General features: G+C 38.0%; 1 protein-coding gene across 7 annotated transcripts in view; it reads left to right on the top strand.

Annotated features, from left to right (window-relative positions):
* NALCN (sodium leak channel, non-selective) overlaps positions 1 to 13,719 on the top strand; it is a 317,004-nt gene that overhangs the window by 142,743 nt on the left and 160,542 nt on the right. For all 7 annotated transcript variants that reach the window (XR_014819860.1, XM_084982252.1, XM_084982251.1 and 4 more), the window contains exon 12: positions 8,911 to 9,078. Coding sequence is in view for 6 of the 7 variants with exons in the window: in XM_084982252.1 (XP_084838378.1) it covers positions 8,911 to 9,078 (168 nt within the window). In the remaining variant the exon portion in view is untranslated. The remainder of the gene's footprint in view (positions 1 to 8,910; positions 9,079 to 13,719) is intronic.

The following is a 13,719-nucleotide window of genomic DNA, read 5'->3' as shown; positions in this document are numbered from 1 at the left end:
ACCTAAGACAATATATTGTTATTAATATTATACATAAGATCATATTGTTATAATGAACATAATTATATTTTTAAATGTATAGTCTCATTTTCTTAACAAATAATAAAACTTGAACCATACGTTCCTTTTTTATGTAAAAAAATGTGCATATATCTCTCTATCCACTAGACTGTACATGTCATAGACATTTATGAGCAGAGCCTTAGCCCAGAAGATTAACAATTTTAACAGAATTCCTCTTGGAAGGAACTCATAGCTTGGCGGGAGAGAGAGAACCATGGCGTTCTAATAGCAGGTCTCATCTGCAGAGAGAGGGTTTGCCTTGTATAGAACTCCAGGGTGTCTCTATGGTTTCCTGTGATTATTGTGCATTTGAAGCAGAAGGGCTTTCATAAAGCATGGACTCATTTTGCCATCTTACAGGAAGTCCTCTTTTCTAGAAAACGGATTTCTGTTCCCATGAAGACATTTGGCTTTATGCTATTTGTTAAAATGAAATGAAGTGAAAGAGCCATTTATTTTAGTCCCCATAAAATCTGACACCCATATTTCAGCGCATTAATCACAAGAAGTGACTGAATTATGAAAGCAACTCATCTTGCGATGTACCAGCCGTCTTTCATGTTATCATTAAGTTTAATTTCATTTTCTGGGAAACTTTAATTAAATAAGTTTCTCTTGACGGTAGCTTTCTAAAGGATTTGGGCAACATCTTGTTAGGTGCAAAATAATGTAATAATCACAATTTTGACTCTTCAGTGATCCATCTCCAAAGGTTACTCTTGAACTGTCTAGAATACTGACGGGTCACTAAAGACTAAGAGTAGGAGACGTACAGACACCTCTGGAAAGTTGCAGGAAATCATTTATTTGGGTGTTATTTAACCTGAATTTCATTTAGGAGAACAGGGCTTCCTGAAATGCATTTCGTGTTAAGTTTTGTTCTATAATCTTTTTCTGTGATAAATATGCATTAATTTTCTCAGGAATATCTGTTATGTTTCTCTGAAATAATGAAATAGAGCCTGCAACACAAATCGTGGATAAATATATTTCAAATATCTTTGCCCATATGGGCAGTATCACTGCCACTTTATCTTCTCAGACCTTCACAGCACAATCAGCTCATTTATAATTTGTCACCTATAAATGTTCATACATTATTCATTGAATTAAAAGGGCAGAACAATTTCCATTGTTCTATTTATATTAAGCATGTCATTTTCCATCCGGTTATTTTTCTCCTGAGCTTTGGAAATTTGGTAAAATCATATTGTTGTCTTACCTGCTAGCCTCACAAATCCAATTACAAATTCTTTCAGAAAACAAGCCTCTTAAACTAATTTCTTGCATTTTTCATTCTAAAAAAAAAAATTCTTTTCAAAAGTTATGTGCTATCATCCTAAGAAAAAATATAATCATGTTTCTTAGGATAATAACTCCTTTAATTTTTATTTATTTCATTAAATTCATTTAATTTTACTTAATTTAATTGTAAGTAAATCTGCCTTCACTTCTCGATAATTTTCTTGAGGACAAGAGGGTTTGTTATAGTAGATAGTCAATGGCATATGTATTATTACAAGATGGAAATTTTGAAAATGAATTAAAACATGTGGTGTTTAAGAGCTCGTACAACCTGCATTCCTAAAAATATTAGCAAACTCTTCTATGGTGACATCGAACCTGATTGATCTGCACAGCATGGATTCTCAACAGAGGGTGAAAATACCTCTAAAGGAAAAAAAAAAAAATCTTACTCTTTCCATATATAAAGCAGAGATGGATATGTTTATATTTATAACATACTGGTGCTAATAAAATTCCATATAATGTAAAATACCTAAGAAGATTCCTGGGTGGAGGGTGGTTTAAAAAAATATTGCCAAACACTGATTTAGGAAATTGTAAGAAGAAAGAAATATTTTGGTTTTATCACGTATTGTTTTCACATAACTTTTTCAGGTAATATGGCAAAAATATTTAAAAGTTTGTTATACTTACAAATCTTGCCTTCATTCTTTAAAAAAAGACAGATTTCATCTTTAAGACCCACAGATGGCTTAAGGGTACTCTAAGGATTCAAAACAGAGGCAAGATCCCACTGTGAGCTCAATGTGGGGTCAGGAGTTCGGGGTCAAGTTCATGCTGTGCTCCCAGGCTAGCAGGTCGAGCAGAGGGCTCCCCTCGGCTGCACTGATGACCACCATGGACCTGCGGAAAACCTCTAGATTAGTCACATGTCCAGGTGTTACATATCGGGAGCCCTTCTAGGAAGTTGGGATCTGCAGACAGCCTGCCAGCCTTCTCCCTTTTATATGGCCAGCAGCATGACCATGACAAGTGGCACTCTGTCCAGCAGCTGTCAAGGTTGAATTCACTGACACAAGCTGGAGCTACCCATTGAGAGGAAATTACTAAAATTACCTCCTCACTGCTTCTACCCTGATTCTTCTGAACTGTTATCGTCTGCTGAATTGAAATCCTATGCTAACCCCCCCAACCTACGCTAAAACAGCTGGCAACGTAATTTTCCTAAATCCCTTCTGTAATTCCTGACATAATTCTTCCTTCCACCAGAATAACCCATAATGACAAGTACGTTAGACAGTTTTTTTGGTATAGTATTTTTCCATGAAATTTTATCATTTTGGTATTAATACCGTTTCTCAGAGAATGGGAGTGTTAGCTTCCAGAAGTTCACAAATTATATTTTAACTATGTTAAAAACAAGGCATTTGCTCTCAGGAGAATTGGAATCAGGAATTCCAGTAGGAAAATTGGTGGGAATATGGGTATTTATACATAATCACATAATAGTTTGCCAAATTGTTTTTAGTGCCTTTTAGTGTCTTTGAAAAGTATCTTGTTTTCCCACCAGGCAAATAATAATGCAGATGGACCCAGCTGCATATTTTATTATGATTTATGATCATTTAAGCGATCATTCCATCTGTCTTTTGATAGCAAACGCAAAGTTAGTAAAGTGATTAATTGTATTTATATGTGATTAGACAGTCCATGGGATATAGTTCAGGCGTTGGTTGGTAGTTCCCTACTTAAAAAAAAAAAAAAGGCTACTTTGATGCGGATTATATTCTTTCCTTTGGAATGAAAGTCTGAAAATACAGGTGAAAGGAGAGGTGGAGGTGGGGTCTTGCCGCTGTCTTCTTTGCTGACACAACGGCCAGCTCAGGCTGCAGGGGAAGCTTCAGGAGGGATGCGTCCGAGTTTCAGTTTCTCTAGAAATCTGCTGAGACGTCTGGGGGAGGGAACAGGTACTGGACTTCCTCAGAGGGTTGCAGGGCCTGGAGGGAGAGCCCAGGCCTGGGGAGGGATCGCCTCTCTGTAGGATTTGTGGCAGGAATTGGGTCCTCTGGTCACCTGACTCTGCAAGGGCGTCGCATCTGCCCACTGGTTGCATGTGATCCACAGAGATCCAACAGAATCCCACTGATCTCAGACATCTGGGAAGGGAACCTCCCTGGAAGCTGAGTTACTTCCAGGAGGGAGGTCAGGCATGGATTCTGCCAGCCTGGAAGGAATCTGGACACAAAGAGCGTCCAACTTCTGCCCAGCAAAGCCGGTGTGTGTGTGGTGGGCGGGGGTGGGGGGTAGGTCATTTACCACAAAAAACGTCGTGCCTTATACTGCCACTTGTTGACCACTGCTCAGGCGGGCAGGAGAGACAGATAGGAGTTCCTGCTGTGGCACAGTGGGTAAGGACCTGGTGTTGACTCTGCTGCGGTGCAGGTTGCAGCTGCAGCAGCTAGATTCAATTCCTGGCCTGGGAACTTTCATGTGCTATGGATACAGCCATAAAATATTTTTAAAAAAAGAGAGAGAGAGAGAGAAACAGATAAACAAACAAAAAATATGTAGCCATGAGCAAGCAAAGAAAACAATTCTCCCTCAGAAACTGAGGTTGGAACTTGAAAGTCCAAGATGAACAGCTGGTACAGGAGTTTCCCAGTCACGCAGAATTGATGAGCGAGGGAGTAGGATTTTTTTTTTCCCCTCCAATGTCTCCAAGAGAGTTAATTAGGGCAAAAACCAAACCTTCTGAACTTTGACTAACATTTTCAAAAAATGAGCTGAAAAGGACATGGGTTGTTGAAGAGAAGCTAATTATTCATCCGGGTGATCAAGTGAAAAGATAATGATGGTGAGGAAAAGCCAGACACCAGCCGCTCAGATGTGAATAATAGGAGCCCCTGACGGAAAAGGCGCACAGACGGAGGAAGAGTAACAATAAATGAGGGAAGAAATTTCCCTAAACAGAAGAAAAGCAGAAACCTGAAGACTGAAAGGGCTCATGGAGTCTCGGAGAGATTGAATGAAAACAGATACATTCCCGGGCGGGGCCGGATGACCCTCCTTGGTTACAAGCATAAAGGAAAAAAAACCTTTTTGAGCCTCTGGACAGGCTTAAATAACCTGCAAAAGCACGATAAATATACTTTGGATGCCTTGGATGACTCAGCATCTGTACGGGGAAGTAGAAGGTACTGGACCAATTCAGGGAGAGACTGCAGAGAGGAAGGAACTGCAATTGAAAGGTCTGGACGCAGCCAAAATAATCATGTCAGTGTTAAAATAGCCTTCTAGGTAGGAAAGGAGGGAGACGGTGTCAAGCCTTGGTGTTGGTTAGAGGAAGCTGCCCTCCGTGTATGCAAAGCGTAAGATGAGTTCATCACAATCCACAGGACGAGAGAGAGAGGATGAAAAGGAACGAAAAGCAGTGGCTATTGGATCTAAATGGAAGATGACAAGTAAAACGACACCCAAGGGTCCTCGAAAAGAGGACATCATTACAGTCCCAGAAGCGAGAATTAAATTGGTGGATGCTCTCAGGAAAAGCAGAATATGGGAAGAGGTGCGATGCCCGTGGAGAGCGGGGCTGCGAGAAGGAGACGGTGACATTTGAAGATTGGCAGGCGTGTGAAGGAAGAGTGAGCAAGCACATTTGTGTGGGAGGGTTGTTTACAACCGCCCAGGTTTGATGCGATAATAAAAAAAAGTATAGGTGGATTTGTGACAGTTGGGAATTCAGCTGTGAGATTAGAAAAGCAGAGTTCAGATAAACAAGGGGGAAAAGAGAAATTCACAACAATTTGACCAGGCTGGAAAAGACAAGAAGAGATTAAAAGAGGAATATCAATGATGTATGATAAACTAGAAACATAAGACCTGGAATACCTTTCATTCATGAAGTGTGAGTGGGTTGAATTTTCCTATCAAACACCATAGAAAATAATGCTCTTCAAGGAGAAATGGCTGATTACATGTTGGGGCCAAGAAGGTCCAAGATCAAAAAAAAAAAAAAAAAAAAAGAATTATAGAAAAATATAATTATGTTTCAACAGAAAATCAAATAGTATTATTGATTCTAGGAAACAGATACAAAATGACCACCCAAAGTGGCTGAAAAGCATCTCTTAATGAAACAACTAAAGGTGACACCTAAAATACTAAAACATTTTAAATGCTTAGCAGGATGTGCAAAAAAAAAAAGTAAGGAATATTTTCAAGGCCAAAAATTGTATGGATGGGAATGCAGACCACCTGGTGAGCACAAGACCAGAGGCTGCCCTGAGGACATGTACATATCCTTGTCACCTAGACCAAGCCATTTGAAGGGCTAGACAGAAAGAAGCGGCTGTTTGAGGTGAAGTATCAAAACGGAGGATCCCCCACCAACCGTGACACATCAAGACACATGAGGTCTGTACCACAGTGAGAGAAGAGAAATGTGCATCCCTCAGAAGGAATTAGTGAGGAAATCTCCCGTCTCGACCTTGACCCTGATACACAGAAGAAGAGTAAGGTTTACTGAAAAGGTGTCAGCATGAGCCTGTCTTCATGGGATCAGAGTTCAAAATCATAAGACTTTCAGGTCTGAGCAATGTCAGCCAAGAAATTGATTTAAAGAGGTACCAAAATTGTAAGATACCTCAGGCTACCTGGCCAATGCTTTCTGGGGAAAAAAAAATTGTATTCTAAATACAGGTCTTGAAACTCTAGAGGAAATTGATGGTTTCCTGGCAAAGTATAATCTACCAAGTTGATGGGCAAGGTAAGGAAGCTGATCACAAGAACGCTGGAAAGCTTTCATCCAGCATTACACAAGGACGGGGCCCATGGAGTTTTCCTGCTGGATTTTATCTGCTTTCAAAGATGAGATAATTCTTTTTTTTTATTTAAGAAATTACAAAAGATCATACAAAAGATAGAAGACTCCACAGTAAATTTGGTAAAGCTACTATAGGCTTAACCTAAACCTGATAATGACAGGACAAGTAAAATTATAGATAAATTTTATGTATGACATGGCTACAAAAATTATAAATAAAGTATTATCTAGAAAGATCAGCATCAGCCTCTAGGGTTTATTCCAGGAATATATAAATCAGAAGCTCTCATGATATATTTCACTGCCTCAATTCAAGGCTAAAACCCTCTAAGTAGAATAGAAGGGAAAGAAAATCCTTAAACAGGGTAGAAATTATTACCCAAATTCACTGCAACCATTGAATGCTGAGAAACTTTCATTGAAAATAAGGAGCATAGTATGGATTCCTGTTATTATGATTGTATTAATTAGTGTATTTATCTATATCATGATAGTTAATGAATTATTAGTAACTCCAAAATAAATCTTGAAGAAAGCCTTGTCTTCATTTGCAGATGAAATGTATATATTTTTATAAAGCCCGGGAGATGTTAAAAATGTAATAGAAGAATCTAGTAAGGAGAGTAGAGAAAATCAATATAAATAAATCAGCAGCTTTTCTTTCCACTGGGAATAACTAGGTAGACATGATTTTAAAAATTAAATAAAAATTAAGTGAGTCATTAGTGACTGGGATATTATTAAATTAATAGAAATAAATTTCGAAATCCGTAACATATCTCAATGGGAAAATTTTATTAAAGGGTATATCCAAATCCATACAGAGTGTGTTTCTGGATGTGAAGAACCAATATTAATCCTTCTAAAGTTTTCTTTTGTGTGTAGAAGTAAGGAAAGAAGTTATGGAGACACAGGTAACCATGTAAAAATGAAAGAGCTCTCAGAACTAGTGCCGCTAGAGTTAAAAATCAAACTATTGACAATGGAAAAAAATACTTGCAGACAAAGATTGATGTCCTCAATATCAACGACTCCAAAAACGTATCAGGAAACACCATCAGCGAAAACTGGCAAGGTTACGAGCGGAAGAAATTGTGTTGTAAAGGAAATAAATCTAAGTCCTCAGTACACAGATGAGCAGAAGTTTGATCACGTCTGGTGATGGTGTGACTTAGGACAGAAGGCATTTTCCGACGTTGCTGAAAGGCGAATGACAATGCAACCATTTTGAAAGTAATCTCTTAATATTTTCTAGAATGTTAAGGTACGTGAACTTGTCCTTTGCCCCAGAAATGCCAGGTTTGAGATTCTACTTATAGATATGAAAGCCCAGTAAAAACTGACACTGCATCAGGATGGTCAGTGCAGTCTTGTTTTTGAAGCAGAAAAATGCTTAACCATTAATGGTTCCTTACCACCCTTTAATGAATCAGTAGGGAAAAGGTTGAATTAAAAACGGACTACTGTACAAAAGTCTGCAGCTGATAAAAAGAATAAATAGGTCCTACATCTCTTAACCTGAAGGGATGTCCATGATTGTTAGTGAAGTGAGAGGTTGCAGAAGGACCTAAAATGCAAGCTCAGGATGTGATTGTATATGTCTGGATGCGGCCAGAGATGATGGAGGAGGGAGTTTAAAACGTGGTTAACAGGAATCACCTGAGAAAGATGGGTGAGGAATTTTATTAATATTTTGTGTACTCAGGATTATTTCACAGTTAAAATGGATTGCTCTGTTCCTTTTTTATTTTTTATTTTATTTTTTTGCTTTTCTAGGGCTGCACGTGTGACCTATGGAGGTTCCCAGGCTCCGGGTTGAACTGGAGCTGCAGCTGGCGGCCTACATCACAGCCACAGAAACTCAGGATCCGAGTTGCATCTGCAACCTACACCACAGCTCGTGGCAACGCTGGATCCTTAACCCACTGAGTGAGGCCAGGGATCGAACCCGCATCCTCATGGATACTAATCAGATTCATTACCACTGAGCCACAATGGGAACCACACTTTTTAGAATTGAAGTATAGTTAAGTTACAATGTTATGTTAGTCTCAGGTGTGCAGCAAAGTGATTCAGTCCTATATATGTGTATGTAAATGCTTTTCCTTTATAGACTGTTACAAGATATTGAATATAGCTGCCTGTGCTATGCAGTAGGTCCTTGTGGTTTATATGTTTTATGTACAATAATGTATATATGTTAATCCCAAACTCCTAATTTATCCCCAGTGCCCACTCCCACTATCCATTTGATGTGGAATAATATATTAATTTATGTGTGCATACACACACACACACACACATAAATTGCTTGGTATAGGATTCAGATTTCTCTGCTGTTTATGTGGCCCAAAGCATAAACCATCTGTAAACTTTTAAATTTTAGTTTATATTTACACTTAGCAGTATATGTCGTTTTATGATTTTTCTACACTGTAGCATCTTCATTTTAGAAAATACAGATTATACAAAACTCCCCCTTCTGTGTATATAACACTGTAATTCTCTAAATGTGATGACTTTTAACTATCACATAGTGAATAATGAAGAAAGAATACCACTCACAAACATTTCACGTTCTAACCTGTGTTCCTCTGATTGCTTAAGATACATTTAAGCAATGTGATGTTTTCAAAATCCATTTTTTAAATAAACTCTTACTCTGGGTCCTCATTGTATATCACAGTGGCTGAAATTCATGTCCTAACGAACATATGAAATATTCTGGAATAAATGATAGTTTTCGATTCCAGTTTCACTGTCTCTTTGTCCCCCAGGTGGCTTTTACGGTACTTTTTGATTTGGAAGCACTTCTGAAGATCTGGTGTTTGGGATTTACTGGATATATTAGTTCCTCTCTCCACAAATTCGAGTTGCTGCTCGTCATTGGAACCACTCTTCATGTGTATCCAGATCTTTACCATTCTCAGTTCACATACTTTCAGGTAACACAAATAATGCTTATTTCTCCTTTAGAATTTTTTTTCTTTCCAGAGAAAAATACCAGTTACATTCTAATAGATAGATGTTCTACTTTAGTAAATACAAGCTTGAGATCAGCCCAGAGATAGTGGTACCAAAAGTAGTGCATTCAAAAATTATAACTTTTTTTTCTTTATAGCTGGCTTACAGTGTTCTAATTTTTTTTTTTTTTTTTTTTTTTTTTTCCTTTTCTAGGGCCGCTCCCACGGCATATGGAGATTCCCAGGCTAGGGGTCGAATCGGAGCCGTAGCCGCTGGCCTGCACCAGAGCCACAGAAATGTGGGATCTGAGCCATGTCTGCAGCCTACACCACAGCTCACAGCAATGCTGGATCCTTAACCCACTGAGCAAGGCCAGGGATGGAACCCGCAACCTCATGGTTCCTAGTCGGATTCGTTAACCACTGCGCCATGATGGGAACTCCCAGTGTTCTAATTTTTAAAACTCCTGAAAATTCACAGTAATAAATGGAGATGTTTTACATATAGTTCATAAATTAACACAGCATATATATACATACTTTATTACTCATGGATATTATACATCTGTGCATACATATCAAATTTTAAACTACCTAAGATGTTGACACACACACTTTAAAGAGGAGGAAATATGAATTTAATTCCAATATAAATCTCCTTTCTCAATAAGCCTAAATGTTTGTTCAACACTGACTTACAATTAAAATAATAAGCAAATATGACCTTTACAGATTGTAATTGGTCATGCTTTATTATTTATAGATGCCTTCTGTTTTCTCTGTGATGATTAAATAAAAATACCTGTAATATTTGCTTTATTTATAACTGGATATCTGTTTTTTCAAATGTAATACATTGAATCATATTTCTTTATGACTATCCAGTAAACAAAAGTAATTCTTAATTATGATCTTTATAATTATTGAATAATAGCAATATACTGAGTGTTGTTTTAAATACTTGGTCAAAATATAATATGTACATGGGATATCCTAAATTTAAAAAGTTTAAGTATAGTTATTTTTATGACTTGAAAGTGGTCATTTATATAGTTTATCATATAAATATCAGGAGCTGCATTGTTTATTCTTAATAGATATTTTTAAATAGTTGGAGGATAAAATGGCAGAATTTTTAAAGAAACCATTCAGAAAAGCAAGAATCCAATTCCTTAAATAAAAGAAAATGTATTCCAGCCTCACCCGAACTTATTTATCAGTGATACCAAAGCTGTTATTTTTCAGAGCCATATTAACTTCAGCTGCCAGATCACAGCGTGAAACGCAGTATTTCCAATACTGGAAGAAAGAACAATATAATTCACAAAAATGAAAAACATCCTTCACAAACACACATGAGAAGCTGAGCCTCCAGTAATCACAGCCAAGCATATTGAGATCACAGAGGGTATCGTGGGTGAAGCTCTCAGTACCGTCAACATCTTTGAACAAAAAATCCTTGTCACTTGTTGGGTTATATCCTCAGGCTTGGCTATCATAAGTGAGATGGCTGAGGCAAGAGATATACACAGGTTTAAAACTCTTGATACAAAATATGCCTTCTAAATATTTGTGTCATTATATGCTCTCGGGCACTGCTGTCCAGATTCGCAAAATCAACACGAGAATTTAGTACCTACATTAGAGAATCATTGTATATAATTCCAGAAAATATGCCTCGTGGTCAAAACTACAACACTTCCTTTTTTACAAAACTATGAAATTAACCAAATTAAGAAAGAATGCAATGTCTGTTTCAGCAAGACACCATATAAAATATATTCAGGGCTTTAAAATTCTTATTTCTCACAGATAATTTCGCAGTGAAAAGTCACAAATAGATCAGAATTTTGCACACAAAGATATTCATTCTGAGAGTTCCCTTTGTGGTGCAGTGGGTTAAGATCCAGTGATGTCTGTGGGAGTGCGTGTTTGATCCCCAGCCCGGTGTGGTGGGTTAAGGATCTGGCATTGCCACAGCTGTGGCATAGGTCACAGCTGCAGCTTGAATGCAGTCCCTGGCCCAGAACCTTCCATATGCTAAGGATGCAGCCAAAAAAAAAAAAAAGTATTCATTTTGTAATCGTTTATGAAAGGAAAAACGGGAACTTGTAAGAATAGCTCAGTAAATCATATTATATTTGACCATAAAAATGATTATGATGAATTTGGAGTAACTTAGACATACGATTGTTTTATTTAAGTACAAAACAGTATAAAATTATATAACACAGAGCTACTTATCTGTGCTATGTATAATGTATGTGTATATAAAATATCTGTAAATGAAAAAAGACTGGAAAGAAATACACCAAGTTATTACAAATGATTAATGGTCACCCTCTCTCTAGCCTGTTTTTCACAAAAATGTCTAAAATCAGTATGCATGGCCCTAATCATTTTATGTAGCTATAGATCTTGTGATCATTTAATAGATGAGTGATTTTCATTTGTATCTCTCTCTACATGGCCAAGTTTATGTTTTTCTAATGAGATAATTACACACTGCCTCGGGTTTTGTGTGTGTGTGTGGATGCCTAAAAAATACATCTTTCAAGAAGCTTAGATGTCACAAGGATTTTTGCAAATTCTCATGTGGAGAACCCACTGTACTGGACAGATTGGCTCTTTATGGGCCGACTTTGAGCTCCCTTCTTGGTCCTCACGCTTCTCATCTTATTGCCCTTTCTTCATTGTGTTGGCATAGTGAATGTCATATTTTTCACATTTAAATGAAGTCAACAGTTTAGTACAAAATGTCTCCCTTTATACCGGTTCGCCCTGAGCATTGGTGTTGGTATATTCCAATAATATTTCCTGAGCACCTGCTAGTACCAGATGCTCTTCCGGATGCTGAGGGCAGAGAGGTGAGCAAGGCAGGGAAGCTTGGGTTCTAGAGGGCAGATAGTTCAACACACAAGCACATGACAGAACATGGAATAGGAGCCCCAGAAATGCTCTGGGGAAATATAGACGTTGTGGGGTGAGGGTGCTGTTTTAGATAAGTTATTCAGAGAAGCCTCTCTGACGAGGGGACATTTGGGCAGAGAAGGGGCAAACATTGAGGAGGTCTGGCCGGAAGCATTGCCAGTAGAGAGAACCACGCGGCACCTGTCCTTGAGGACACGTGTGTGATGGCGTCAGGGAACAGCACGAGGTCAGCGTGGCTGGACTGGAATGGACACAGGGCAGCGTGGTCCTACAGGAAGTAATGAAATGTTTACGAAATGCTCTGGTTCTGACACAGCAGGGTGATCTTGATGACATCGGCGGGTATTTATTGTGCCTCTGTTCTGTGCCAGGCACTCTGAATAATTTGCCTAAGGCCGCATAACCAGCAGTTGATGGAAACTCACTCCCAAGAAGTTGAATCTCGTAGTTCATATTCTTAGCCACATGATTCCTACAGCATCTCACTGTTAATCAGCCGAGTGATCTTTAGTGACAGACTCAGAAATGTGACCAGGAAAATATGCTTTGGAAACAGCTACAAAATGTCCTACAGTGCTTATCTCTGAATGAATGCTTTACTTGATTTCATATCTGCAGGAACACAGAATCCAAAGGCTTTATTGGGTAGAGAGAGTGAAAAGCATACATATCTGCAAATAAATGAAGAGGCATAATTAGAGGCACCGATAAGGCTTTTGCCTTTCTGCGGGTGCAGGCTTTCCCCTTTGAAAATGCTGATCCAATCACCACTGTGGGAATTGTGTTAAGTTCTGTTTCTTCCAGCTAATGAAATATTAATTTATCAAAATTGCACAGATGTGCACAGTCTGTTTATTAGAATTTGGGACAGGATTTGAAATTACTTGGGCAATCTTTTCAATATGATTTTAATACAAGCGGAGCAACCACATGGTACTGAAATGTGAGCCATAAACCAGTTAGATTGTTCCTATAAACGTTCCTGGACTCAGCTGCTTAACAATTAGATGCTGAATCGTTTATGCCTGAGAATAAATAAATCTGATGAAAATGTGAAGTTTTTCCATATTGCTGTTCTGGATGTTAATGTGCACATTATTATTTTAAGAGGTCTCATGATAAAGCTGTTTGCTTGTTATTTGGAAAGATGACCTAAGTGTAATATGTTCTGACTTGGAAATGTATGTTAAGAATTATGGCAGGAAAAAGTGGTAGCTTAATCATGCCTGTGGTATAATGTTTAATTTGAGCATTACGATTTCTCGCATACATTTTTTCCTGTACGTATTAAGTATTTTAAATTAACGTGAAGGAAGCCCACATTTTATCAGCCTCTTAAACATTTGTCTCTTAGCTTAGGAGACATACAGCTACACATTAAACTGTTTGCGTTCTGCAGACAGCAGGAATAAGGCCCACCATCACTAGTTCTTGTTAATTCAAAGTCTGGGGTTAAATGTAGCTTTAGGGAGGGCATCATTCAGAGGCTACCATGGCATTGTTGGGGTTCAGTCCATTTCTCCCCTCATCTTTCTTCTGCATCATTATCATTCTTTTTAATTTTTATTGACATATGGAATGTTGTGTTAATTTCTGCTATACAGCAAAATATGCACACATATATGTATTCTTTTCCATTATGGTTTATCAGAGGATACTGAATGTAGTCCCCCGTACCTGCAGTAGGACCTC

The sequence above is a fragment of the Sus scrofa genome, chromosome 11 (genome assembly GCF_054392235.1).
Source record: "Sus scrofa isolate SSC_HxYL_T2T_F1_AM1 chromosome 11, Sscrofa_HxYL_maternal_Yorkshire_Landrace_v2.0, whole genome shotgun sequence".
Classification (NCBI taxonomy): domain Eukaryota; kingdom Metazoa; phylum Chordata; class Mammalia; order Artiodactyla; family Suidae; genus Sus; species Sus scrofa.
Note: the sequence above shows the minus strand (reverse complement) of the source record. Positions and strands in the feature narration are given on the sequence as shown.